At 53.2% G+C, this 26,984-nt stretch overlaps 2 protein-coding genes and 1 long non-coding RNA gene across 7 annotated transcripts in view; 2 read left to right on the top strand and 1 right to left on the bottom strand.

Moving 5' to 3' along the window:
- Window positions 1-8,961, top strand: part of RAB6A (RAB6A, member RAS oncogene family) — a 64,173-nt gene extending 55,212 nt beyond the window's left edge. For 3 of the 4 annotated variants that reach the window (XM_082067849.1, XM_082067850.1, XM_082067848.1), the window contains 2 exons: window positions 2,291-2,357; window positions 6,955-8,961. In XM_082067849.1, the coding sequence (XP_081923975.1) occupies window positions 2,291-2,357; window positions 6,955-7,019 (132 nt within the window). In that variant the 3' untranslated portion in view covers window positions 7,020-8,961. Of the gene's footprint in view, window positions 1-2,290; window positions 2,447-6,954 lie in introns of those variants that run through there. The other variant, XM_082067847.1, reaches the window with a different exon arrangement.
- A 2,676-nt stretch (window positions 8,962-11,637) lies between these two features.
- Window positions 11,638-26,820, top strand: LOC309447385. Its single transcript, XR_014185599.1, has 3 exons — window positions 11,638-11,951; window positions 25,311-25,487; window positions 26,653-26,820. It is a non-coding gene; the product is annotated as an uncharacterized lncRNA (long non-coding RNA).
- Window positions 15,289-22,982, bottom strand: PLEKHB1 (pleckstrin homology domain containing B1). Of its 2 annotated transcripts, XM_082067887.1 has the most exons (7): window positions 22,923-22,982; window positions 21,224-21,273; window positions 20,626-20,778; window positions 18,760-18,862; window positions 18,216-18,255; window positions 16,267-16,372; window positions 15,289-16,084 (listed from the first exon to the last, which is right to left on the bottom strand). In XM_082067887.1, the coding sequence occupies exons 2-7, from the start codon at window positions 21,258-21,260 to the stop codon at window positions 15,948-15,950; spliced, it is 576 nt and encodes a 191-aa protein (XP_081924013.1). In that variant the 5' UTR covers window positions 21,261-21,273; window positions 22,923-22,982; the 3' UTR covers window positions 15,289-15,947. The 2 variants fall into 2 exon arrangements, with proteins under 2 accessions (XP_081924013.1, XP_081924014.1); XM_082067888.1 differs by lacking the exons at window positions 21,224-21,273; window positions 22,923-22,982 and having other exon boundaries at window positions 20,626-21,131.
- Window positions 26,821-26,984: the final 164 nt, after the last annotated feature.

Below are 26,984 nucleotides of genomic sequence, written 5' to 3'. Positions count from 1 at the left end.
GAGATTGAATCACAAAGACTTGATCATCTCGAAGATGCGAAAAAACCTGGTAATGAATAGTCTAGTGCTCCAGTGAGTGAATTAGAAGCCTTTGGAGAAGTGATAAAGCTCAAAAGGTTGGCAGTGCTGTCCCCGTATCTGATTGGAACAGCAAAGAAAAATAACGGGACATTGCTCAGAAAGTCTGTGGCTTCTTCTTCTCCCCCATTTCATTCTTAGAACCCCAAATGCTCCTGTCTGTCCAGTTTAAAACGCTTGCAAAACGATCATCGCGTTGCATTTTGCACAGAGTTGGGGAGCGGGGATGAGACGAGGCGAGCGGATCGAGTACCAAGTGGCGAATTTGAATTTTCTAGGGCGTTTTTTGGCCAAGGGTTACAATTAGATCAACGTTTCGCTTCTCCCTGTGTCAAAATGATCTTAATTCTGACCAGAAGTCTGTCTTATCTTTATATTTTCGGGTGGTCGTGCGTTCCTGCTGTCTGTGCCTTAGCACCCATGATTTTGACATGATCTCCGTTACTTTGGTATATGAGGATTTGCCTGAACTTTTCAGTGAGAGTGGGAAATGCTGGAGGTCAATAGAAACTTAGAGGGGGATATTAAGCTTTTTTGCTTCAAAATCGTTGTCTAAAAACAGTGAGATACGTCAAGGACCAGCTTCTCGGACCCTTTTCCTCGTCTCGGTCCAGATTTCAGTGGTGTTGCTGTCGGTGAGAAAAGGGTGAAGATGCCAGAGATTCATTTGAGGAGAACTTATTACGCCAGCTTTGTCAGCTCGATGTTTTCCCAGCATCATTTCGACACATGGGGCCAAATATTTCGCCAACGCGCTTGGGCGCTGATGTGCAAAGCGATTCAGGTACCTACGTTTGTAATATAACCAGAGCGACAGCGCTTGGCTCCGTTTTTGGTGGCAATCGGGTCACTGAGAGTAAGCGGCTTGGCTTCGTGTCATTTGAGGACTGAGATAACGTGCAATAATGTTAATTTAATTCATTAAGGCTGATGTCAGACTCACACCGAGCATTTTGGGGCTCCCAGGCTGCCATGGGGTGATGTTAATGCGCTCATCTCATGTCCTGGATGCTTGATATGAACAGGGAAGAAATACATAATAGTAAGAATGTCTTTAACGGCGTAAAAAGCTTAATTCAATATATATCAGATGCTTTAGTATCTGGGTGTGTGCTGAGCACATCAGCATGGGACCAAACTCTACAAGGTCTGTTCTCCCAAGGTAAGAAACAATTAGGTGATTATTTGGTAACCATGATGAAGACAAAGGTTGTTCATCCATCAGATTTGTCCTCTTGCGCACGCACACGCCGAGACACGAAAAAGAGAATATTCTTGTTGAAACCTCTGTTTTCCTACCAACCGAACACAGAAACGTCTCGGAGAAATTGGCCTCGGCTGAAGGACAGTCTCTAATTTTGGGGACTTGGGATGTTCAAGTGGATTTTCATGATTTAATAGTGGGTGAATGTGGAGGTTCCTCACCTGGGGGTTGGGGAAGAGCCATGTGGTGCGAACCCCAAATCTGAGTTTCGGGGACAAAGGTAGAAATGCATGAGAGGGAATCGATCCCGTTCAGGCTTATTTCTCAGCCTCCTTCATCGTGAAGGGAATATCTTGCTGGGAAATTGGGGACAGTATCTAAGCAAGAGGTAGAACAATTTGGGATCGCAAATGCGCTTGGCATTCGTGTTCTATGTTTTATACCCTGAGTGCGGGCTGGACGTGGGATAGCGTTGGAATTGGGTACCAAAATTTGAAAGCGCTCAGAAAAGCATTGGGCAAATTCCTGAAAGAAAGATCCTAGTTCATAGAGAACCTGAACCACAGATACATGGAGCCTGGAGGAGGATGCTCCAAATTGGTGACAACGTGAGTTGCGTTTGGTGTTATTGCTGTGTCCTGTGTAACTAATAATCCGTGGGGGTGTGAAGGTCGAGTTCCCTCGGCCGCAGGGACGTTGTTGGGCTCTGTGACAGGTCCGAGGTGGAAACGCTGCATTCCAAACACAGCGTCTTCACACAGAAGGTGCTGGAAGGTCTGCGGCTTGTAGCCGTTAACATTTGATCTCCAACAACAACATAAAAGCGGTTTCCCATTTCCTGAGAATAAAGGTTATATTTGGTGTCAGGCTTTTTGGTGGCAGCAGCGTAAATAGTACTGAGGGCTGTATTGAATCATTGTTTGAACTGTATCAACCGGATTGCGCACTCCTTAAAGTACAATTGTTTTGATCTGTTCCCTGTGTGGTGTTTTTCTTGTCTTTTCGCAGCTTTTCCGACGCGTGGCAGCTGCCTTGCCTGGAATGGAAAGCACACAAGACAAAAGTAGAGAAGACAGTATCCTTTATGCCTCCGAGCGGTGGCAAAGCGCTGCCAGGCGTCACCGCGGACGAGGAGAGCGCGGGGTCTGAATAACAAAGATGAAGAAGGAGGGAGCGATATCTCTCCCGCAACCCTTGCTCGGCTCATGGACACCCCAAAAAGAGGCTTGAGAGGGGGAGTGGGGTCAAATAACCTTTGAAATAATGAGAAAGAAGGTTTGGCTGGATAGAAGGGACTAGGGGTGTTGAGGGTGTTGGGCTCTTCTTCCAAAGAACAAGCGACAGGATGAGAGGGGGCAGTTTTGGGCCCCTCACGCCAAGAAAGGGCTTGAGGTGCTGGAGCGAGTTGAGAGAAGGGAACGGAGCTGGTGAGGGGCTGGAGCACAAGTGTGATGGGAGCGGCTGAGGGACCTGGGGGGTTCAGCTGGAGAACAGGAGCTGAGGGGAGACCTTCTGATCTCTGAACTGCCTGAAAGGAGCTTGGAGCCAGGGGGGGTCGGGCTCTGCTCCCCAGGAACAAGCGCCAGGAGCAGAGGAAACGGCCTCAAGTTGCGCCAGGGGAGGTTGAGGTTGGATGTGGGGAACAATTTCTTCCCCAAAGGGCTGTGGGGCATTGGAACAGGCTGCCCAGGGCAGTGCTGGAGTCACCATCCCTGGAGGGTTGGACAGATGTATAAATGAGGCTCTTGGGGACATGGGTTAGTGCCAGATTTACGTTACATTTAGACTGAATTTTAAGGGCCTCCAGTCAAAGTGATTCTATGATTCTAAGTAGGGATGTGATGTTAGGGCTGTGAGGTAGTACAAAAAAAATGAGGATGAGCATATGAAAACTGAAGGGAAGACAACAAGAAGGTGTAAACGGGTCCAGAATGATTCTTTGGCTGATATTAGAGCAGGTCAGATGTGAGAAAGGAAGGAGAACTGTGGAGTGGGGGAAAACAGTTGCAAAGAGGCCTGAAAAAGAACTGTGGCTCTTGCAAATCTCAACTTGCGGAACCCTAGAAGGAGGTAGGTTGGAAAGAGCTTCTGTACGTTCATTCTCCAACCCTCCTAAATCTGAAATCAGGCCAGTTTCTCAGGGTCCCGTTCAAGGAAACTTGAGGGATGGCGACCCTGTAACCCTCCAGGGCAGCCCGGCTTGACCCCAGCCGGCTCTGGGTCAGTGTTTGTGTGATGTGAGGGAGAAGACTCAGCTGAACGTTTGGGTTGAAGGGACATCCAGAGCTCCCCCATTGCCACCCCTGCCATGAGCAGGGACATCTTCACCAGCTCAGGTTGCTCAGAGCCCCGTCCAGCCTGGCCTGGGATGTCTCCAGGGATGGTTCAGCCACCACCTCTCTGGCCAACCTGGGCCAGGCTCTCACCACCCTCAGGCCAACAATTTCTTCCTCATGTCTGGCCTGAATCTCCCTCCTTTAGTTTAAAACCATCACCCTTGTCCTATGGCAACAGGCCCTGCTCAAAAGTCTGTCCCCATCTTCTCAGCCCCTCTTAAGTACAGAAAGGTCACAATAAGGTGACCCCAAAATAAGGTGACCCCAACTCTCTCAGCCTGTCCTCCCAGCAGAGCTGTTCCAGCCTCGGATCATTTCTGGGGCTCCTCTGGTCCCTTTCCAGCAGGTAAATGGAGGAGAAACGGTGCTTTGGAGGAAAGATGGGGCAGAACTGTGGGACAGGGACAAGTTTGGTGCTGAAACTCCATTTCCTGCATAAGGGAAAGGAGGATTTGTAAAGCTGCGGGTTGCAACTGCAAAGGCACAAGCTTTGCGCGATACGGGCTAGAACGATCAAGAACATTTTGTAATGCAGGTCAGCAAAAGCTTAACGAGCAGCAATCTTTATTAATGAGGGTGGTGGTGGAATGCCCAGGCGCTGGCTGATGGTTTCTCCGTCGGGCGTTTGATCGCGGTCTCTAAACGGGAGCGCAATAAGGGCGCTTTGAATTCGTCTTTCTGCAGCCTGCAGATAGCAGAAATGGCATACGATTGTCTTTCAAACAGCTGCGCTGGGATTAACGGGGGGATTTTCCATAGGGTTATTTCTTTTTGCAGGACATGGAGGGTTCAAGGATCTCAAACTGCTCGTGCTCAGTGACAGAACTCTGGGTGCTCATTTCGAGCATCTCTAGCTCTTCAGTGTTCATTGAGGTTTAGATCAGCTGAACAAATGGACCAAATATTTGAGCTGAATTATTGGTCTTTTCCCTTTTTGATGTTGATATCCCCTCACCTCTGTAAAAGCAGCTTCAAGCCCCTGAAGAGCTAAGTTGGAAGCACCAGCTCTGTGACCTCTGTGTTCACTGATAAGAGAAACGCTTGAGACTTGGGCTGAGCGAGTTGGGTTTGAGGATTAGTGCTCAAAGCTCCTCCCGTGAAAGGCGACATAAGTGTCTTTCCCTACCAAAACGATTACGAGGGGCGAGTTCAGGAAGGTGGCAGGTGGGGTTTTGGTTGGTTGGGGGGTGAGCGAAGCAATTTAACAAGAGGAAAGATTGGGAGATTTCAGGTTGGCACATATCTGCGAGCTGGGGGTGGTGGAAGGTACTTGAGGGCACAGCGTGAGGAGGGGTATTCTGCCATGGATTATTTTGGCAGAGCACACGCTGCGGCTGTATTGGGGTTGTCCCCCTGTGCTGGGCACTGCGGAGGCCAAACCTCGAATCCTGGGGGCAGTTTTGGGTCCCTCATCTCAGGGCTCAAAATGGCGGCACCAGAATCACCTCAGGGCTCAAAATGGCGGCCAGAGGGGCACCAGAGTCACCTCAGAATACAAAATGGCAGCCCCAGGGGCACCAAGATCACCTCAGGACTCAAAATGGCGACCAGAGGGGTGGTGGGATCACCTCACAAGAAAGGGCTTGAGGTGCTGGAGCGAGTTGAGAGAAGGGAACGGAGCTGGTGAGGGGCTGGAGCACAAGTGTGATGGGAGCGGCTGAGGAACCTGGGGGGTTCAGCTGGAGAACAGGAGCTGAGCGGAGACCTTCTGATCTCTGAACTGCCTGAAAGGAGCTTGGAGCCGGGGGGGGTCGGGCTCTGCTCCCCAGGAACAAGCGCCAGGAGCAGAGGAAACGGCCTCAAGTTGCACCAGGGGAGGTTGAGGTTGGACCTTGGGAACAATTTCTTCCCCAAAGGGCTGTGGGGCATTGGAACAGGCTGCCCAGGGCAGTGCTGGAGTCACCATCCCTGGAGGGTTGGACAGACGGACATGAGGTTCTCAGGACATGGGGCAGTGCCAGGGGTGGGGGAACATTGGACTCTATGATCTTGAGGGTCTTTTCCAACCAAAATGATTCTGTGATTCTATTCACACCAAACAGCCTTTCCTACCCACCCACCAGGTGCAGGAGCTGCCGAAGTGATTGATTTGAAGTGATTAATTTGAAGTGGTTCCTCCCAGTCTCTGCTGTCTCCAGCTCTTCTTTCTTGGAGCCAGTGGGTTCATCCCCTCCTGGGTTCCCACCAGCTCTCGATGCTAGAAAACTGATTCTTGCACCGATTTGCAGCTTGGAGGTTTCCAAGCTCTTATTTAGTACTGGGCCCTATATTATTCAGTATATTAATCAACGATTTGGATGAGGGAATAGAGTGACTGTCAGCAAGTTTGCTGGTGACACCAAGCTGGGAGGAGTGGCTGACACGCCAGAGGCTGTGCTGCCATCAGAGACCTGGACAGGCTGAGAGTTGGGTGGGGAGAAATGTAATGAACTAGAACAAGGGCAAGTGTAGAGTCTTGAATCTGGGCAGGAACAACCCCAGGTTCCAGTGTAAGTTGGGGAATGACCTATTAGAGAGCAGTGTAGGGGAAAGGGAGCTGGGGGTCCTGGGGACAGCAGGGTGACCATGAGCCAGCACTGGGCCCTTGTGGCCAGGAAGCCAATGGTACCTGGGGTGGATGAGAAGGGGGTGGTCAGTAGGTCAGAGAGGTTCTCCTGCCCCTCTGCTCTGCCCTGGGGAGACCACACCTGGAATATTGTGTCCAGTTGTGGCCCCTCAGTTCCAGCAGGACAGGGAACTGCTGGAGAGAGTCCAGCGCAGGCACCAAGATGCTGAAGGGAGTGGAGCATCTCCCGTGTGAGGAAAGGCTGAGGGAGCCGGGGCTCTGGAACTGGACAAGAGGAGACTGAGGGGTGACTCATTCATGTTTACAGATATCTAAAGGGGGAGTGTCAGGAGGATGGAGCCAGGCTCTTCTCGGTGACAACCAGTGACAGGACAAGGGGTAATGGGTACAAACTGGAACACAAGAGGTTCCACTCAAATGTGAGAAGCAACTTGTTCCTGGTGAGGGTGGCAGAGCCTGGCCCAGGCTGCCCAGGGAGGTTGTGGAGTCTCCTTCTGTGCAGACATTCCAACCCGCCTGGACACCTTCCTGTGTAACCTCATCTGGGTGTTCCTGCTCCATGGGGGGATTGCACTGGATGAGCTTTCCAGGGCCCTTCAACCCCTGACATTCTGGGATCCTGTGTCTCTAGATACGGCGATTAGACCGTTCAGCATGTAGATCTATAATTACTGCAGCGATGGGTTTGGGACAAGGAGGGGAAGAGCAGACCCTGCTTAGAGACAGACATTGGAAATCTATTTGCCTTAACTCATTGTTTTTTTTTCCAGTGATTGACATAAAACTGGAAAAGCCTCAAGAGCAGCCTGTCAGTGAAGGAGGCTGTTCCTGCTAATACCACGTGGCTTCTCCATTTTCTCCAGAACATCACTGCTTTCCCTCCCTTGATTCTTCATTGACTGCAGTGTGAATATTGGCTTGAACCTTCCCCTTTCAGTAATAACGTATCGCAGTTCATCATCGCTGGCTGTCTCGTGGAGATGATCTATTAGCTTCACAAGCACACACACACACACACACACAAAATGTCAGTGTCTTCATTATTTATAAGAAAAGAAAAAAAAAAAAGCCAAAATATTCCAGCGTATTCTAGTTATGACTTTAAAAAAGGAAAAGAAAAAAAAAATAGGTACAATTTCTTAATATTCGTTCCTTTTTTTAATATGTTATGATGTTGCACTTTGAAATGATGGCGACCGAGTAAGTTTGGAATTGGACTTAGACGAGATGTACGTGCAGAACGGTGGCGAATCTCACCCGTTTGGTTTCGCTGACCAACCGGGAGCGACTTAGGTGGTGTATACCCAGGGTTAAACGCCTACCCTTACCATAACAATAAAATTAAACCCAAGCTCTTAATCTTTTGAGCAGAGATAGTCTTGATTGGTTTTCAAACCCCCAAATGGTTTTAAGAAGAGAAATGATAAAGGTGGGGGTTTTGACACCACCAAAAGCTGCTGGATTTTGTAGTTCTTGCAGAGGCAACGTGAACACATTTCCAGGAAAGGATATTGAGAAACTCCAAGTGTCTTTCTGAACGGGACGAGCGGCTTCTGGAGGATTCGGGGGCAAGGAAAGGGTGGATGTGCATTAGCAAAAACACTTGCAGGAAACAGGGAAATCCGTTTGGAGTGCGAGATGAGTTTGAAGAGCAGGTTTTTTTAATCTAGAACAACCCGTGAATTCTTAGTGCCCGAGAGACGGGAACGTAACGTTTCAGGTCTTTGGAGGAGAAAGCGTTTTGCTTCTTATCTATTTTGTTTTCAATTTCTTTTAGGGGGAAATCTTAAGTGAAGTCAGGAGTGGCGCTAAAAGCAGCCGGAGCGCATTGAAGCGTTGACATTGGGCAGAAATAAGAGCAGCCGGATGGAGCCGGTGGAGACGGAATCGGGGATCGCACCCCTTTTCCATAGCGTTGGTCGTAGGTGGGCTGGGGAAGGGCTGTTTGCTTTGATCGGACCCAAATCTAGTTGAGAGCTCGTAGACGGAAAGGGAGTTCAATAGGATGGAAACCACCTTCCGATTATGCAGATTGATGCCTTTATTTTTTAGCGTTTTTTACGTTCGGTCTTCCGAGTTGGTTTAGTTCGGTTCGCTAGAGCTGTATAGTTTGGTTAAGCGACGAGTAATTTAGTTTTCTATTTAACTAGGCTTACAATTAACCTTTTTATTTTTTTCCTCTTTGATATTTATTTCTCCGCTTAATTCTTTTTTTTACTCTTTCCGGTCATTTTGCTGAGGAATCTGTGTAGAGCTTTGCTGATGTTGCGCGATGTAGCTACCCGAGAAACACGGAATGGAACACACTAGAAGTGCACCCTTTTAATCTTTACTAGTCATTGTGAAGTTGCTGTGTAAGTTAATAAAACCACCATTGTAAATACCTTGTTTGCTGGGCGGAGATGGAGTTGACAGTGCAGGAAGGAATTCGCGAGTCTGCGTCGCCATTGCGACCCCAAGGAACGATTGCAAAGGTTCAATCTTCAGGCTCCTCCTTTATTCCCTTCCGCCCCTTCAAATAACCGAGCGGGGAAGAGAAAGGGAATCGTCCTCACCACCACTTTGACCAGGGAAATGGGCATCAAAGATGCGGAATTCTTAATTAATGAAATGAATGTTAGACCCGTGCCCTGCCCTGGGGTTTTTAGCGACTCTGCACACCGGTAACTTAAAGGCAGAACGAGATGTAAAGTGCTTTTCTAACGCAATATTAAAAGGCGAGTTTTTTTTGACGTGGCATGTCTTGAAATAAACATCCAATGATATGTGACAAAGGATCATTCTTTATTTAAAAGCAACTCTCGGGGAGGGGGGGGAAGGAAACCCGGCTGCTTTTCCTGTATTGTCCTGTTTAACTGCGCAAAAACGGTTCATCTCGCTGCTTTTTATTGCTTCATTCTCTTTCCTTTGGTTCTTACGTTGGCTCTTTTCCACAAGCCCCTTTTTTCACTCCTGATATAACCAAACCCCTGTGTTTCCCATCATTTTAAGCTTTAAGCGCCGGATTTGCAAGGAGCAGCTTAGCCCGTGCGGCCGCAGGTTTGTTCCATGGACAAATTGCCCTCAAATATAAAAGGTTCCGCAAGGACCAGGCGTCACTCGTTTGCCTTTTATCCCCTGAGGGCTGCAGGTATGCTTTTCATTAATTTAACATATGTCCTTGCTGATTAGTCCGTGCTTAACGTGACTACAGGACTTGATCCTGTCCTAAACCCGCTTTGCCAGAGAAAAGCCACTTCCCCAGCGAGCAACGCGGCCTTGAGTTGTATTCGCACCGTAATTCCTCGCTCCACGCGTCTTAGCGCATTTTTATGCGTTCATTTTCTTTTGCTCCATCGCCTTGGCCGGTAGAACCGCAGGAACAACCATTTTAAAGCTGATTTTTTGGTAAACAGTGAAGGTTTCTGCTCTGTTTCTTGTCTCCTCCCCGCTCTGGCTTGATGGTTGTACAGTCCATGACGCAGCTGTTCCATTACTCACTTTTTGTCTTGATCCGAGTAGTAGAAGAAATTGTATAAGGGGGGGGAAAAAAGGTTCCTTCGTGTTGAAATGTCACTGGTACCTCAGCTCTGTTTGATAATATGACCCGACGACGGCAACGGCGGAAATCCTTAGCGCTTGAACTAAATAAATACCTGTCTCATTGGAAAGCTCTGGCTCTCTTCTCTAAGTACGTCCAGACCACAGGTTCGTGGGGGCAAAAAGGGGCAAAAGTAAGTTGGTTGGGGTTGGTTTTGTTTGAGGAAAGATGGTGGAGCTGTGTGCTTCTTGTCCCTCCGGTTCTACACGGTGTCTCTGCGATTGTTTCCAGCGATCGGCGAGCGATCCCGAGCCCGAGAGCGCGTCCCGTCCCTGCTCCGGCTGCGTCTTTCCGCTCCTTTCTCTCGACGTCCTGATGTTCCCTCCGCTCCCCGGTGAGTACCAACAACAGGGATGCTCTTTGAGTTATCCCCGTTGCTTTTTCTATATTAAAAGGCTAATGGATAAATCAGTTGTTCAATTTGACAGGGAAGAAACTGGGTTTAGGCTTAATTTATCGGAAGGAACGTGAACAGGTGTTGTAGCGCTGATGCGCCTCGGTCTTAATTCCTCCGTATTCCTCCCCATTGCCATTAATCACCTTAACGTTGCCCTTGTGCGTAGCCTTGGGGCTCATGCCTCTAGTACCAGTATCCCAGTTTCTCGCCTATAACAAGGAGCTGGATTAAACTGGAGAAAGACTGGGCAAGGCACAGGCTGGGGATGCTTGTTTGGGGACACCGGTCCTGGCCACCCGCTCACAGCCGCATCGCTCAAGCTCTCTGTGTCTTTTTTTTTATACATAAACTATATATTTTATATATAAAACTGTAAAGTCACGCAGGGAGCATCTGGCTCTGGATGGTTTCTTTGTCTACCCTGATTTTTCCAGGCTGGAGAATCCGCAACGTCCTCCCGGCAGCATCTGCAGAGCTGCAGCAGCAGCCGCCACCGTCCCCTCCCTGCGCAGCGGCGGCTTTTTGCTTCCAGCGCCCAAATCCTCAGCAAATTAAACCGTGAGAGGGCTCTTACCTGACGCAGAAACACCTTTTTCCATGCTGGGCATGTACCGGCCCCGAAAAGAAGATAAATGAGGGGCGGGCAAGCTGCTGTTTGTGCCGCAGAGCGGCTGCAAACACCGTCTGTGCTGCCTCCTCGTCGCCTGAGTTTTCAGGCTTGTTTTTCCCTCAATTTGCAAAAAGACCTGTTGTTTTGTTTGTTTTCTCCCCCAATAAGCACATTTCCCAGCCTGAGCACTCACCAGAGTCTTAAGTCTTTTTAATAAGATATTGGAGATCTTACAGCGGCCAAATGTAACCGGTGCCGTAAGCGCATCGGGAGCGAAACGCCGGCTGAATCGCAATGACAGCGGCAGCTCCGCCGGTCCCCGGAGGGTGAGGAGGAGGAGGAGGAGGGCAGGGCTGAAGGCCTGGAGGCAGCTTTTCCACAGACGCTTTTCCCGAGTGGATTCTTCCAGCCTGGCCCCGAGGTTTTCGGATAGAAATCAAAGCCGTGTTGAGCGCTCGCTGTCGGCCACCCGGGGAGCGCGTCTGGAACCAGGGTTGTGTTCGAGGGTTGATTAAAATCACCGCTGATTAAAGCGCTGAAATCGCTCTCTATCCCACCCCGTTCCGCCCGTCGGTCCGTGCGCGGAGCCGCGTGTCAGATACGAGGAGTTTAAGGGAGCAAATGGTGTTTATTGGTGCTGGCACTGACCTTTCCCACATTTACCCCAGCCGGGTGGGAATTGGAGGTTTGATCCTGACGTTTGCCCAGGTGCAGCAGCCCACGATGCTGTTTTATTCCCAAATAAAGGATTTTTGATTGCGGCGAGGATCAAGCGGCCTCCAGCCCGTTTCTTCGCTGTCGCATTCGGGCGTTAATGTTCTGAGGCTGTTTGTTGTGTCCACGCCTGTGCCTGGTCCTTAGCGCAGATCCCACCGCGTTCATCCTCATTTTGGTGCGTTGTTCTGGGCTTGGGCTGATGTTTGGGAGAGAGGGGTCTGTTTGAATGGAGGGGGTCAGCCCGAATGTCTGTCTGTCCTTCCAGATTTATTTCTAACTTATGTAATTGCTCCTTTGTTTAGATTCCTAGTGAAGGGTCTGGCTGATGTCAGCTGCTCACACTGACAGCGTGAAGACCCCGGGAATCGCTGCCCTGCTCGATGGCCTTACCTGGAGCACTCGGTGTCCCTGGGTCACAGCCCTGGTGACAGGAGAGGAGCGGGATCAGCCCTGGGATGTGCAGGTACCGCAGGGATGGGGAGTGTGGGGGTCTGAGCTGGGGAAAAGGAGCTTTTCATAGAATCACAGAATCATTTTAGTTGGAAAAGACCCTCAGGATCATCGAGGCCAACCATAACCCACCCCTGGCACTGCCCCATGTCCTGAGAACCTCTGTCTGTCTGTCCAACCCTCCAGGGATGGTGACTCCAGCACTGCCCTGGGCAGCCTGTTCCAATGCCCCACAGCCCTTTGGGCAAGAAATTGTTCCCCGCATCCAACCTCAACCTCCCCTGGCGCAACTTGAGGCCGTTTCCTCTGCTCCTGGCGCTTGTTCCTGGGGAGCAGAGCCCGACCCCCCTGGCTCCAAGCTCCTTTCAGGCAGTTCAGAGATCAGAAGGTCTCCCCTCAGCTCCTGTTCTCCAGCTGAACCCCCCAGGTCCCTCAGCCGCTCCCATCACACTTGTGCTCCAGCCCCTCACCAGCTCCGTTCCCTTCTCTCAACTCGCTCCAGCACCTCAAGGCCTTTCTTGGTGTGAGGGGCCCAGAACTGCCCCCAGGATTGGCGGTTTGGCCTCCCCAGGTCCCAGCACAGGGACGGTCACTGCCCTGGGCCTGCTGGCCACACCAGTGCTGGTACCAGCCAGGATGCTGGTGGCCTCTTGGCCACCTGGGCACACGCTGGCTCATGTTCAGCCGCTGGCACCAACACCCCCAGCTCCTTTTCCGCCGGGCACTTTCCAGCCGCTCTTCCCCGAGCCTGTAGCGCTGCCTGGGGTTGCTGTGACCCCAGGGCAGGTCAGCAGCTGGACGTGATGTTGAACAAAGTGCCAGTTTCCAAATCATGCTGCTCTCGGTGAAGCATTTCCGGATGCTTCCATGTCCAGGTGTGTCTCACCCTTGGGTTGTGCACCCTGTGGGGTAAATACCTGCCCTGGAGAGCCCATCTGCCAGCTCCCTGGATTGCTGCACCCCCTCAGAAAAGAGGGTTCAGGTGTGTCCTGCTTGGTGTGACCCCAAAACTGCCTCTTCCTTGCCCAGCTCTCCGGCACCCGCAGATTCCGCTGCTGAGACTCAGGTGCTTTATTCCCACCAGAGCTGAGCTTGATCCCGAGGCCTCCATGTCCCAGGCTGCTTCATTAGCAGCCTCTAGTGCTAATTAGTGGCAACAGTGGCAGCTGGGGCTTCTTGTAGCAGGGCCTGTTGTGATAGGACAAGGGGTGATGGTTTTAAACTAAAGGAGGGAGATTCAGGCCAGACATGAGGAAGAAATTGTTGCCCTTGAGGGTGGTGAGAGCCTGGCCCAGGTTGGCCAGAGAGGTGGTGGCTGAACCATCCCTGGAGACATCCCAGGCCAGGCTGGACGGGGCTCTGAGCAACCTGAGCTGGTGAAGATGTCCCTGCTCATGGCAGGGGGGGCACTGGGGGAGCTGGGGAGGTCTCAACCCAAACTATTTGATGATTCTTCCCATCCGCAGGGAGCAAAGTCGCTCTCAAAGCTCTGCCCTTGGCTCAGGGTGGGGGACACCCCACAAAAGGTCATCTTCTGGAGGGACAGGCTTAGGTGATGATGGAAAAGGGCTCAGAAAACATGAGGTGGGGCCAAGTGAGGATCCAGGAGGGAGCAAAGCTTATTTTCTTCTGAAACCAAGGAGTAGGCCAACCTCAGCTTCCACAACTAGAACTAGAGGATGTTTTTGTGCTTCCCAGCCCCTCCAGCTGCCCTCAGAGCTCCTGGTTGGCAAATAGGGAGGAAAAGGGGTGCAGGAGATGGGGGAGCTGACAACATGGGACCCAAACCCTCCCACCCCCGGAGATGGTGAAGGATGAGCAGCCCCCTCCTCATCCTCACTCACCCGCAGCCTGGCTCTTGTTTTTCGCTGCCTTTATTTGACTGATAGCGCTTTTATTTTCCTGTTTTCTCTCCAAAAATCGCTGGGTTGACGGGAGCAGGTTTGAAGCAGCAGCGAGGCAAAGGAGACTGGGGACGGTGTTTTTGGGACATCCCGATCCCCCATCAGGCACAGGGGTGAACTGATCCGGGGCTTAAACAGCAAGAGCAGGGTGCTGGTGTCACCGTGGTTTTTTTAATCTAGCTGTGGTTTTTTGTTTGGACCCTGCTCCCCGGGTGATTTCTCCCCCTTCTCTTTGTCCCAAGGTGATTTCTTCCCCTTCCCAAAAATCAGGGTGAAGCTCAAGATGCTGCTTTGCTGGGGAAGCTGTGACACTCCCAGGGCTCTTCCCAGCCCGATTCCAAAGGGTTTAGCCCCAATTCCAAGGGGTTTGGCCCCAATTTCCTGAGGTTTGACCCCACTTCTCCAGCTTGGCCAGGCCCAGGGAGGCTGGAAAATCCTGCTGAGTTTTTTACGCCCCTTAATTTTTCACCCGTCTCTCGAGCATCCCTGGGGTTGCCTCTCAACGTCAGTACATGCTCTAGTGATGGACCCCCCAAAAAAAAGCCCTTCACAGAATCCCAGAATGTCAGGGGTTGGAAGGGACCTGGAAAGCTCATCCAGTGCAATCCCCCCATGGAGCAGGAACACCCAGATGAGGTTACACAGGAAGGTGTCCAGGCGGGTTGGAATGTCTGCAGAGAAGGAGACTCCACAACCTCCCTGGGCAGCCTGGGCCAGGCTCTGCCACCCTCACCAGGAACAAGTTTGTTCTCATATTTAAGTGGAACCTCTTGTGTTCCAGTTTGAACCCATTGCCCCTTGTCCTGTCACTGGTTGTCACCGAGAAGAGCCTGGCTCCATCCTCCTGACACTCCCCCTTTCCATATTGATCCCCATGAATGAGTCCCCCCTCAGTGTCCTCTTGTCCAGCTCCAGAGCCCCAGCTCCCTCAGCCTTTCCTCACACGGGAGATGCTCCAGTCCCTTCAGCATCTTGGTGGCTGCGCTGGACTCTCTCCAGCAGTTCCCTGTCCTGCTGGAACTCAGGGGCCACAACTGGACACAATATTCCAGGTGTGGTCTCCCCAGGGCAGAGCAGAGGGGCAGGAGAACCTCTCTGACCTACTGACCACCCCCTTCTAACCCACCCCAGGTCCCATTGGCTTCCTGGCCACAAGGGCCCAGTGCTGGCTCATGGTCACCCTGCTGTCCCCAGGACCCCCAGGTCCCTTTCCCCTACACTGCTCTCCAACAGCTCGTTCCCCAACTTACACAGGAACCTGGGGTTGTTCCTGCCCAGATCCAAGACTCTACACTTGCCCTTGTTCTATTTCATTACATTTCTCCCCGCCCAACTCTCAGCCTGTCCAGGTCTCTGATGGCAGCACAGCCTCTGGCGTGTCAGCCACTCCTCCCAGCTTGGTGTCACCAGCAAACTTGCTGACAGTCACTCTATTCCCTCGTCCAAATCACTGATGAATATATTGAATAACACCGGCCCCAGCACTGCCCCCTGAGGCACTGCACTAGATCCAGGCCTCAACTGGACTCTGCCCCATTGACCACGACTCTCTGGCTTCTTCCCTTCAGCCAGTTCACAGTCACCTCACTCCCCGATCGTCCAGCCCGCACTCCCTCAGTTCAGCTGTGAGGATGCTGTGGACACTGTGTCAAATGCCTCACTCAAGCCAAGGTAGACTTACAGAGCTGCTGTGCCATGGGATGCAAAAAAACCCGTATGTCTCCACAAGAATAGGTGTTTGGTGCAGCCCTCCCTCTCCATATCTGTCCAAAACCCAGGTATTGAGGTGAGGGTGATGAATTAAGTTGGGTTTTAGGGCTTGTTGCACTTCACCCTCCCCTCTGCTGCCAGCCCTGGTAGCTCCCAGGCCTTTGAGTGGGAACAGGATGCCAGGGGATTTGGGGATACGGTTTTGGGGGGTCTCTGAAGCATGTGGGGGTTATTTAATGCAAAAGCCAGTGCAGGGAGGAGGATGGGGGTGAGTTTGGGGCTGGATCTCTGTCCACAGGGAGTTTTTGGGAGGCCGAGGGTGGCTCAGGGTGGGTTCCAAGCCGCGGGTGAGTTAAACCGAGCTGGGGAGATGCAGCCCAGTTTTGGGGGGGGGTTTAAAACCAGCACGGCATCCACATGAAGGAGCCCAGCGCGGCGCCGGTGGCCGCCCCCGCCAGCAGCCCCAGGGCCATCTGGTCCCCGGACACCCGATACGGATCCTCGCGCACGATGACGTGGGTCACCCCGGGAGCTGCAAAGCAAAATGGAAAAAGGGGGGGTGAGCTGCACCCCAGTTTTGGCTGCGGCTCCACTATCTGCTGCCGACCCTGGGGGGATCCCAGCCCCACCTCCCCCTGCCCAAATTAAGCAGGTGGTAATAAGGCGAAGCGGTGAATTGAGGAGGGATGGGGTGAATCTGGGGGGGTCACTCACCTCCGTACTGGGGGGCGTAGTGGCCGGAGCTGATGTAGGCGGTTTGGTGGGAGTCCAGGGGCACCGTCTGGTAGTAGTCGTCGTCGTAGGGGTCGTAGACGTGCACCTGGGAGCAGCGGCGCGAGGCCGCGACATCAGCTGTGGCCGTGCCTCAGTTTCCCCCATGTGTGACAGGGGTTTGAATCGCTTGGGTTCCCCCGCGCTGCTGAAACGGGGGGGCCCGGAGTGTCTGAAATGCCCCGGGTGGCCTTGCCAAGCACCTGAATCACCCGCCTGTGCTCAGGTCACCTCAGCTGTGGCCTCTGTCACCTCAGCTGTGTCCCCTTAACTCTGTCCCTGTTCCCTTTAACTGGGCCTCTGTCACTGTAACTGTGTTCCCCATCACCTTAACCTTGTCCCTGTCACCTTAACCTTGTCCTCATCACCTTAACATTCTCCATGTCACCTTAACCCTGTCCCTGTCACCTTAACCCCGTCAACTTAACCCTCTCCCCCTCATCTTAACCCTGTCCCTGTCACCTTAACCTTGTTCTCGTCACCTTAACCTTGTCACCTTAACCCTGTCCCCGTCACCTTAACCCTGTCGCCGTCACCTTAACATTCTCCCCGTCACCTTAAACTTTTCCCCGTCACCTTAACCCTGTCCCCGTCACCTTAACCCTGTCCCCCTCACCTTAACCCCGTTCTCGTAACCTTAACCCTGTTCTCGTCACCTTAACCTTGTCACCTTAGGCTTGCCCCCGTCACCTTAGCCCTGTCCTCGTCACCTTAACCCTGTCCTCGTCACCTTAACCCTGTCCTTGTCACCTTAACCCTGTTCTCGTCACCTTAACCATGTCACCTTAGCCTTGTCTCTGTCACCTTAACCCTGTCCCCATCACCTTAGCCCTGTCCCCGTCACCTTAACCCTGTTCCCGTCACCTTAACCTTGTCCTTGTCACCTTAACCTTGTCCTCGTCACCTTAACCCTGTCCCCGTCACCTTAACCCTGTCCCCATCACCTTAACCCTGTCCTTGTCACCTTAACCTTGTCCTTGTCACCTTAACCTTCTCCCCATCACCTTAACCTTGTCCTTGTCACCTTAACCTTGTCCTTGTCACCTTAACATTCTCCATGTCACCTTAACATTCTCCATGTCACCTTAACCCTGTCCCCATCACCTTAACCCTGTCCCCATCACCTTAACCTTCTCCCCGTCACCTTAACCTTGTCCTCGTCACCTTAACATTCTCCCCGTCACCTTAACCCTGTCCCTGTCACCTTAACCTTGTCCTCGTCACCTTAACATTCCCCATGTCACCTTAACCCTGTCCCTGTCACTTTACCCTTCTTCCCATCTCCTTAACCTTCTTCCTGTCACGTTAACTTTGTCCTCGTCACCTTAACATTCTCCATGTCACCTTACCCCGTCCCTGTCACCTTAACCTTGTCCCCGTCACCTTAACCCTGTCCTCATAACCTTAACCCTGTTCTCGTCACCTTAACCATGTCACCTTAGCCTTGCCCCCGTCACCTTAACCCTGTCCCCGTCACCTTAACCCTGTCCCCGTCACCTTAACCTTCACCCGTCACCTTAACCTTCTCCCCGTCACCTTAACCTTGTCCCCGTCACCTTAACCTTGTCCTCGTCACCTTAACCCTTGTCCCCGTCACCTTAACCCTTGTCCCCGTCACCTTACCCTTGTCCCTGTCACCTTAACCCTGTCCCCCTCACCTTAACCCTGTCCTCATAACCTTAACCCTGTTCTCGTCACCTTAACCTTGTCACCTTAACCCTGTCCCCATCACCTTAAATTCTGCCCCATTCCCTTGAAATTCCATCCCCGTTCCCCTGTCCCTGTGTCCCCTGTCACTGTGACTCTGCCTGGGGGGACTCAGGTTGGTTTGACCCTCATCCAAAGCCCATTTGGGGGACAATATCCCTATTTTTAGGGGGACAAAGCCTCACCGGGGTGGCTTTAGCCTCCAGCACCGCCATCTTCCAAGCGCTGCAAACAAAACAGAGGGGCCCGGTTATCTAAATCGGGCCGAAAAAGCGGGCAATAAGTGAATTTCCATTCAGCCAGGGTCAGGCTTAATTGATTAAGCTCAGCTTGGCCGCTGCTGAACATCTCCCTCCATCTAGTGCAGCTGAAGGTTTCCTGTTTTCCAGTATTTTAGAAAAATTAGGTTTTAATTTGTTTTAACTTTTATAGGAATAAATAAAAGGGGAACAATGCGAAATGTGGGTGTTTCCTACTGCTGCCCGTGGCCTTAAGTCAATTAGGACTTGACTTCCACGCTATTTATCGCTGAATACCGATGAAAACTCTTCCCCAGCCTCCTCGATGGGGCTGAGGGGTGAGTTCTCAATCTCCAGTTGCGACAAAGAACGTGAGTGTTTGAGGCAACAGGGACCGCAGGGGGTTTGGCCGATAGTGGGAGCAGGACAGGGCTCTGGGCCGGGATAATCTGGATGGAAAAGGCACCGAGAGGGGATTTTTTTGGCTTACACGGCGTCGTCCTCGCTCTCGGCGCAAAGTGTTGTCTTGGAGCCGTCGCGCAGCACCACGGTCAACAGGCACTCGCGGCTCTTCCCCTCGGGCGGCTGCACGTCTGGAAAAGGGCGGGATCCAGCGTCGGCAAAGAGACGCCCCAAAATCCATCCCCAAATCTCCCCAGGGAGCCTCTCGGGAGAGGGTCAGGCTCTGAATTGGAGGCTTGGATCTAGTGCAGTGCCTCAGGGGGCAGTGCTGGGCTGGTGTTATTCAATATATTCATCAATGACTTGGGTGAGGGAATAGAGTGACTGTCAGCAAGTTTGCTGGTGACACCAAGCTGGGAGGAGTGGCTGACACGCCAGAGGCTGTGCTGCCATCAGAGACCTGGACAGGCTGAGAGTTGGGCGGGGAAACATTTAATGAACTAGAACAAGGGCAAGTGTAGAGTCTTGGATCTGGGCAGGAACAACCCCAGGTTCCAGTGTAAGTTGGGGAATGAGCTGTTGGAGAGCAGTGTAGGGGAAAGGGACCTGGGGGTCCTGGGGACAGCAGGGTGACCATGAGCCAGCACTGTGCCCTTGTGGCCAGGAAGCCAATGGTACCTGGGGTGGGTTAGAAGGGGGTGGTCAGTAGGTCAGAGAGGTTCTCCTGCCCCTCTGCTCTGCCCTGGGGAGACCACACCTGGAATATTGTGTCCAGTTGTGGCCCCTGAGTTCCAGCAGGACAGGGAACTGCTGGAGAGAGTCCAGCGCAGCCACCAAGATGCTGAAGGGAGTGGAGCATCTCCCGTGTGAGGAAAGGCTGAGGGAGCTGGGGCTCTGGAGCTGGACAAGAGGACACTGAGGGGTGACTCATTCATGTTTACAGATATCTAAAGGGTGAGTGTCAGGAGGATGGAGCCAGGCTCTTGGTGACAACCAATGACAGGACAAGGGGTAATGGGTACAAACTGGAACACAAGAGGTTCCACTTAAATCTGAGAAGAAACTTGTTCCTGGTGAGGGTGGCAGAGCCTGGCCCAGGCTGCCCAGGGGGGTTGTGGAGTCTCCTTCTGTGCAGACATTCCAACCCGCCTGGACACCTTCCTGTGTAACCTCAGCTGGGTGTTCCTGCTCCATGGGGGGATTGCACTGGGTGAGCTTTCCAGGGCCCTTCCAACCAATCCAATTCTTGGATTCTGATATTCTGTGAATTACCACCCTGAGCTGCTAATTAATCTGTTAAAAACCTGTTGAGACACCCGGCTTATAATTGGGGTTTGATTTCAGCTCCATCACCACTTACACGTTACCATCAGGCTCTTGGAGGTTAAAAACCAACAGGAGCGAAGAGCCGGGGAGCAAAAAATTCCACCCCCGCAGCGGCAAGAAAACAGAAGGACAGAAACTTGCCAAAAATCTCGACCGAGCTGCGTTTGCTTCGGATTTCCCAGATTGCAGCAAGCACCCAAATTCTGTTGAAGTGCGAGACGCTTGGATTGCGAGCAAGGGGAAAATCTTAAGCCCGCGAGGCTCAAAACTCAGCGGGACCCTCCGGTGAGGAGAAACCTTTGGGTTTGCGCTCCCGCCGCGGCGGCGCCCGAGAAAGGCGCTTTGTGCGGCGCCGTGGGCTGAGCGGAGCTGCCGCTTTGTTCTCCTTGTTTGTGCGAGACGGCGAGCGATGAGTCAGGCCCGTGGGCTCGTGTTTTGAACAAGCACAAAGCGGGAGGAGAGTTTCTCCCTCCGCGGGGAAAAGCTGCGGAAGACGCACCGTGCATCTCTCGGGATGCTTGGGAGATGGAAAGGGGTGGGTTGTGCAGCCTGGATGAATTTTGGGGTGGCGTAGATGCCCGAAAGCACAAGTAGAACGTAATGTTGGGGGATTTGGGGCTGCGCTCACCTCTGCACTCGCGGCCGGCGCGCACGTCCCGGCAGCTGTACTTGACGTGGATGCGGCCGTCCATGTCGCGCTGCGTCTCGTCGTGGTAGTAAACCAAACTGCCGTCCAGGTAGAGGACGAACCAGTTTCTCTTCCAGCGGCGCAGGATGGAGCCTGGCGGGATGGGGACGAGGTGAAGGACCCCGCACGATCCACCCGGCGCATTCGCGGGACCCGACGCCATCCCCCCCGAATTGCCAGATGGATTTACCCGCCGCATCCGGGGCGGCAAAGCCAGGTGGCTTGAAGTTAAAAATAGCTGCCAGAATATAATAAAAGCGATCGTGGCATCTCGGTGCTGCCCCGCCGTGCGCACGGGACCGGATCCAGCGCGGCCGCGGAGCCGCGTCTGTTTTGTGGCAGAAAGCCCCTCTCGTCTCTTACGTAAACCCGCGAGCGGCTGAGCCGCGATTTCCTCGCTGCCGTGGATTAACCACCCGGGTCGGGACCTGTTCTTTCCCCCCACACCACCCTCCCATAGCCAAAACTCCTCCAGGTTTGTTTTATTTGGGAAGGGGGGGGTGTCTCCCGCTGTGGAAAACTCACGGGTCGCACTTACTCTGCCGCCAAAGCCACCCGCTCTTCACCAGCGCCATGGGCGTTGCGGACCTGCCGACACGGGAAAAATAACCAGGTTAAAGTCGCAGCTCCCGCCTTGGTGCGTTTTTCTCCCCGTTCTCACCTCCCCGCAGCTCCGGGTGCGAAGTGGGACGGGGATTCACCCTCGTCGCCTCTTTTTTTATGGGGGGGATAAGCCGAGCGCGCGGGTTAATCGGGGTTAGACAGACGCGGGGTTTCGTCATCTGGGAACCGTGGCGAGGGCTGGGAGGAGGAACTGCAGCCACCTTTCTCTCTGCCTTTAATCTCATTGGGATTTAGAGATTATCATCCCGCGGAGGTAAATGGAGAAATCCGGGCCGTGTATGAAAACAGCCACGAACTCCCCGCGGCCCCGCTAAACTCCCCACGGCCCCAGTAACTTTCCACGGCAAACGCCGGCCCCGCTGGTTTGTTTTCCCTGCCTGGATGGAAATTAGTCCTTAATAAGGCCATGAAGTCATCGCTCCCCAGGTCCCCGAGCGGAGCCAGCACCCCAGGAGCGGTGCCGCGGCAACAATACCCCCACCCACCAACCAGGGACCCCGATAATGGGGGCTCAGCACCCCCGGAACAGCCTCCAGGACGTCCCAGCTGGGTCCCCTCCTGCTCTGGGGGCACGGAGAGGCACAGACCCCCACCCAGCACCTCTGTGGTACCCGATGCCCAAATCCCCTGGTGTCCACGTCCCCCAGGAGCCCACGGCCCTGGTACCTGCATCCCCCTGGTACCCACATCTCCCTGGTACCCGCATCCCCTTGGCACCCGCGTCCCCTTGGCAACTGTATCCCCCAAAATCACAGCCCCTGGCACCCTCATCCCCCTGGATTTGCAGTCGCCTGGTACCTCCACCTGGTGTCCTCACCATCCTGTACCCCAATCCTCTGGTACTCCCGTCCCCTGGCATCTTTTTGCCACCCTCCTGTGCTCATATTTTTGAGCACCCCCTTTTTGCAGCCCTCTGGTACCCATGTCCCCTAGGAACTGGCATCCCCTGGTACCCTCCCACCCCCTGGTACCCACATTCCCAGTACTGCCAGTCCCTGGTACCCTCCATGCCCAGTATCCACATCCCCAGTACCCCCATCCCCCAGTAGTCACTCCCCCCAGTACTCCCTGTCCCCCCCAGTATGCGTATTCCCAGTACTTACAGTCCTTGGAGCCTCCATGCCCAGTATCCACATCCCTGGGACCCCCACCCCTGGTACCCACATCCCCAGTACCCCCACCACTTCATACCCCCCATCTCCCAGTACCCCCATCCCTGGTACCCCCACCTCCTTATGTCCCCATCCCCGGTACCCTCATCCCCCTGTACCCCCATCCCCGGTACCCTCATTCGCAGTATCCACATCCCCTGTACCCCATCACTTGATACCCCCCATCTCCCAGTACTCCCATCCCCAGTACCCCCATCCCCGGTACCCCCACCTCCTTGTGTCCCCACCCCCGGTACCCTCATCCCCCTGTACCTCCATCACCGTACCCCCACCCCCTTGTACCCCCATGGCCGGTACTCCCATTCCCTTGTACTCCCATCCCTGGTACCCACATCCCCAGTACCCCATCCCCGCTCCCCCCATCTCCCGACACCCCTCGCCCCCATTCCCCGGGTCCCCCCCCACCCCCGGAGCGGCCCCGCACACCCCGCACACGCTCACCGGGAGGAGGCGGCCGGCGGGTCCCGCTGCGGGCAGCGCTGCGCTCCGCTCCCGCCCCGCCCGCCCCGCCGCCCGCACGGCCCGACGGGACCTGTAGTCCGACCGCTCACCAGACACCCGAGAGCCGCCTGGAAAGGGAAAATAGCGCTTTGGAGCAATTTAGCCCCAAAAAGCTGACGCGCGGTGCCGGCGGGGCTGTTGGTGCTTGATCCAGCATCCAGGGATGGTGACTCCAGCACTGCCCTGGGCAGCCTGTTCCAATGCCCCACAGCCCTTTGGGGAAGAAATTGTTCCCCACATCCAACCTCAACCTCCCCTGGCGCAACTTGAGGCCGTTTCCTCTGCTCCTGGCGCTTGTTCCTGGGGAGCAGAGCCCGACCCCCCTGGCTCCAAGCTCCTTTCAGGCAGTTCAGAGATCAGAAGGTCTCCCCTCAGCTCCTGTTCTCCAGCTGAACCCCCCAGGTCCCTCAGCCGCTCCCATCACACTTGTGCTCCAGCCCCTCACCAGCTCCGTTCCCTTCTCTCAACTTGCTCCAGCACCTTAAGGGCTTTTCCTCCACTCCAAGGGGTCGGGATTGGCAGCTGCAAACCCCAGTTTCTCCCCAGAGCCCCAACTTTTCCTCCAGAGATGGAGCAACTGCACACTTGGGAAAGCTGGATAACGGGGGGATCCAGAGCGGGAGCACAAGGTCTGTAAATAAGAATATTTTTAATGAATCTGTTTAAGAGAGAACAAAAAGAAATAGTGTGGCCAGCAGGCCCAGGGCAGTGACCGTCCCTGTGCTGGGACCTGGGGAGGCCAAACCGCCAATCCTGGGGGCAGTTTTGGGCCCCTCATGCCAAGAAAGGCCTTGAGGTGCTGGAGCGAGTTGAGAGAAGGGAGTGGAGCTGGTGAGGGGCTGGAGCACAAGTGTGATGGGAGCGGCTGAGGGACCTGGGGGGTTCAGCTGGAGAACAGGAGCTGAGGGGAGACCTTCTGATCTCTGAACTGCCTGAAAGGAGCTTGGAGCCAGGGGGGTCGGGCTCTGCTCCCCAGGAACAAGCGCCAGGAGCAGAGGAAACGGCCTCAAGTTGCGCCAGGGGAGGTTGAGGTTGGATGTGGGGAACAATTTCTTCCCCAAAGGGCTGTGGGGCATTGGAACAGGCTGCCCAGGGCAGTGCTGGAGTCACCATCCCTGGAGGGTTGGACAGACGGACATGAGGTTCTCAGGACATGGAGCAGTGCCAGGGGTGGGGGAGCAGTTGGACTCGATGATCTTGAGGGTCTTTTCCAACCAAAATGATTCTGTGATTCTAAATCACCCCCACATTGGTGACCAGAGTGTGGTGAGGAAAATGGGAGGTTGAATTATTTGGCGAGATCAAGAGCTAAGAATTACCCAACTCCTCTTCTCCACTCCCCGTCTTCCACAAAATAAAGGACAGGAAGGAATAACTATATATTTTTAATATATCTCCCACTGGCTGGTGTTACACGGTCTAAAATATAAGTCAAATTATTTATAGTCAAGACATAACAAACATGTTTATTAAGCATTTGGCAGCCCTTAATACAAAACAACCCAGCGGGCTTTTCAATGTAAACCCCTTTCCTCTCCCCTCCCTCCAGCGCTGGCTTTACCGTGACCAAGAGCAGAAGGAATTAAATTAATCCAGCAGCACAGATTGATTAGAAAGGAGTTAAAAGGCGCTCGCCCCATCGGCCGGGGCGCAGACACGCAGGTTATCGGCTGCAAAACATCCCGGTGGCGCTAAATATTTCAGAGACGCGCATTCGGAAAGCGGGGGCCGGGCCAGATGCTTCGTTCCGCGATGAATTAATAAAGATGTTCCCTCGGGGAGGGATTTAGGCTGCAATTTGGGCTTCCTTGGCGCCCCTCGGCAGGTAGACGTGGGCACGGTTCGGTATAAACCGCTCTCAGAAGCTTTTCCGCTGTGTTATCGTGAGCTCTGCCAAAGGACCGGAATAATTTGTCTCCTTGGCAGCGAAAGGACACGCGGCCGAGGGAAATAAATAGATGCTCTGTTTAAAATGGCAGCGGATTTTTCACGGGGGCGAAAGAAATCGATAGCGCGGCGCTAATGGGTTCCGCTCGGCCGCAGAGGAGGCACCGGGTTCATTCCAAGAAGGGAAGGTGGGAAACAACTACCAAATAATAATAATAATAATTTAAAAGAGCAGAAATAACCCCCCCAGGGAGCAAAGAGCGCAGCCACTTGTTTTGTGACAAACGGGATGAAATGGCAGGAATCGGGGATTGCAAACCGCATGTAAAACATCCCCGAGTCGCTCTGCTTTCCTCTGGGGACAAAAATGACGCTGCTGTGGGATTTTAGGGGCTTGGTTGATTTATTTTTTACTAACTGTTTGTTTTTTTTCTTTATTAGATGGGATGAATTTGGGTCACACCGGCTGGAAATGGCAACCGGAGGAGCCGGGAGGTTATTTCCAGGTGGTAAAGCCGCGCAGGTGGAAGGAAGGAGAGGATGCGACGTGGGAACAGCCTCCAGAGGAGCCAGATCGCGGGTTTCCCCGCGTTTCCTGCGGCAATCGGCTGCTGCTCGGTAAAAGAGACGGACCTTGAAACTTCCAGTTTGTTTTTCCCCCATCTGGGTTCTGTCCGTGTCTCACCCGGCGGGGTTTGTCACAGCAAGAAGCTGTCACAGATCTGTGGCTCGGTGCCCAGCGGAGATTTCCCATGTCCCGGCCAAAGCCTTGCGTTTTGGGTACAAAACAAAGGATTTTTGCAACTTCCCCCGTGCCGTAGGACACCAGCGGCTCTGCTCGCTGTGGCGGCAGATGGGGAGAAGCGATGGGAGTGCCAGTCCCGCTGTCCTCGCGTTGAACCCAGGGGGACACCCCAATGTTTGTTATTTGAACACTCACCTGCTGTTGGGACAGGTCGGTGTGTGGCTGGTGGGGGGTAAAATGAGCTGTTAAAGAGCCCCCAAATCGTGTTGGAGGCTCCGACGCTCGGCGTCGCTGGGGCTGAGCGTGTCCCACGGGCGTCACCAGCATCTTCCACCCTGCGGGAGAAACGTGCGAGGAGGAATCTTTCCTTTGACACGGTTTTCATGATACTCCCCACACCAGCCTGTCCGAGGGGCGAGAAACCAAAGCGTGTGACCCTGGTCACCCCCGTCCCAATTCCCCGATTCCCCGGGGGGGTGGTTTGATGGCGATCACTCAGGAAACAAAATCACCGGCAAGAATCTTCATTAAAAGCAAAATACTATTGACAGTGGTGAGTGTGTGACAGGAGGGACCAAGGAGGTGATGTGGGGATGTTGCTGCCCATCCCTGGGTGAAGCTCCATAGGAATTTAATTCTCTACTTCCTGGACACCAGCGCTTTCCCAAAATACTCCTTTCCATAGAATCACAGAATGTCCTGAGCATAGGGGTTATTTGGAATAAACCACGCCAGAACAACCTAATCAGCATAGGAGTTATTTGGAATAAACCACGCCAGAACAACCTAATCAGCATAGGAGTTATTTGGAATAAACCACCCCAGAACAACCTGATCAGCATAGGAGTTATTTGGAATAAACCACCCCAGAACAATCTGATCAGCATAGGAGTTATTTGGAATAAACCACCCCAGAACAACCTAATCAGCATAGGAGTTATTTGGAATAAACCACCCCAGAACAATCTGATCAGCATAGGAGTTATTTGGAATAAACCACCCCAGAAGAACCTAATCAGCATTCACCTCTTTTCACAGCAGTGACAACATGGCCCTTGTGCCACCGTGGCAACCTACGAGTCTTTAGACACAGAGAGAACAGAATATAGAAAGAAGAAAAGCGTTAGTGGCTTGGGACAACAAATCCCAGGTAGCACTGAATATGTGGAACAAGGCCATGAGGAACTGGACACAACACAGCGCTGGATAATGGCAAGAAAATATTAACGACCCACGAATAAAAGAGCAACACGCACACAAAAAGTGCCCCCAAATGTCGGTGATTCATAAGCGTCATAGAATCACAGAATGAGCTGAGTTGGAAGGGACCTACAAGGATCATCGGGTCCAACTGCTGTCCCTGCAATGAC

The sequence above is a fragment of the Streptopelia decaocto genome, assembly GCF_964273445.1.
Source record: "Streptopelia decaocto genome assembly, chromosome: 1".
NCBI lineage: Eukaryota > Metazoa > Chordata > Aves > Columbiformes > Columbidae > Streptopelia > Streptopelia decaocto.
The sequence above is the reverse complement of the archived record's forward strand: the minus strand, read 5'-3'. Positions and strand labels throughout refer to the sequence as shown.

Excerpts from the sequence above, each read along its gene's own strand:
- PLEKHB1 (XM_082067888.1), bottom strand. The coding sequence starts at position 20,884 with ATGCGGCGGGTAAATCCATCTGGCAATTCGGGGGGGATGGCGTCGGGT. Across the intron at positions 18,863-20,625 it reads CGCCGGCCGCGAGTGCAGAG|ACGTGCAGCCGCCCGAGGGG; the intron begins GTGAGCGCAGCC and ends GCCCTTTTCCAG. Across the intron at positions 18,256-18,759 it reads GAGAGCGAGGACGACGCCGT|CGCTTGGAAGATGGCGGTGC; the intron begins GTAAGCCAAAAA and ends TTTTGTTTGCAG.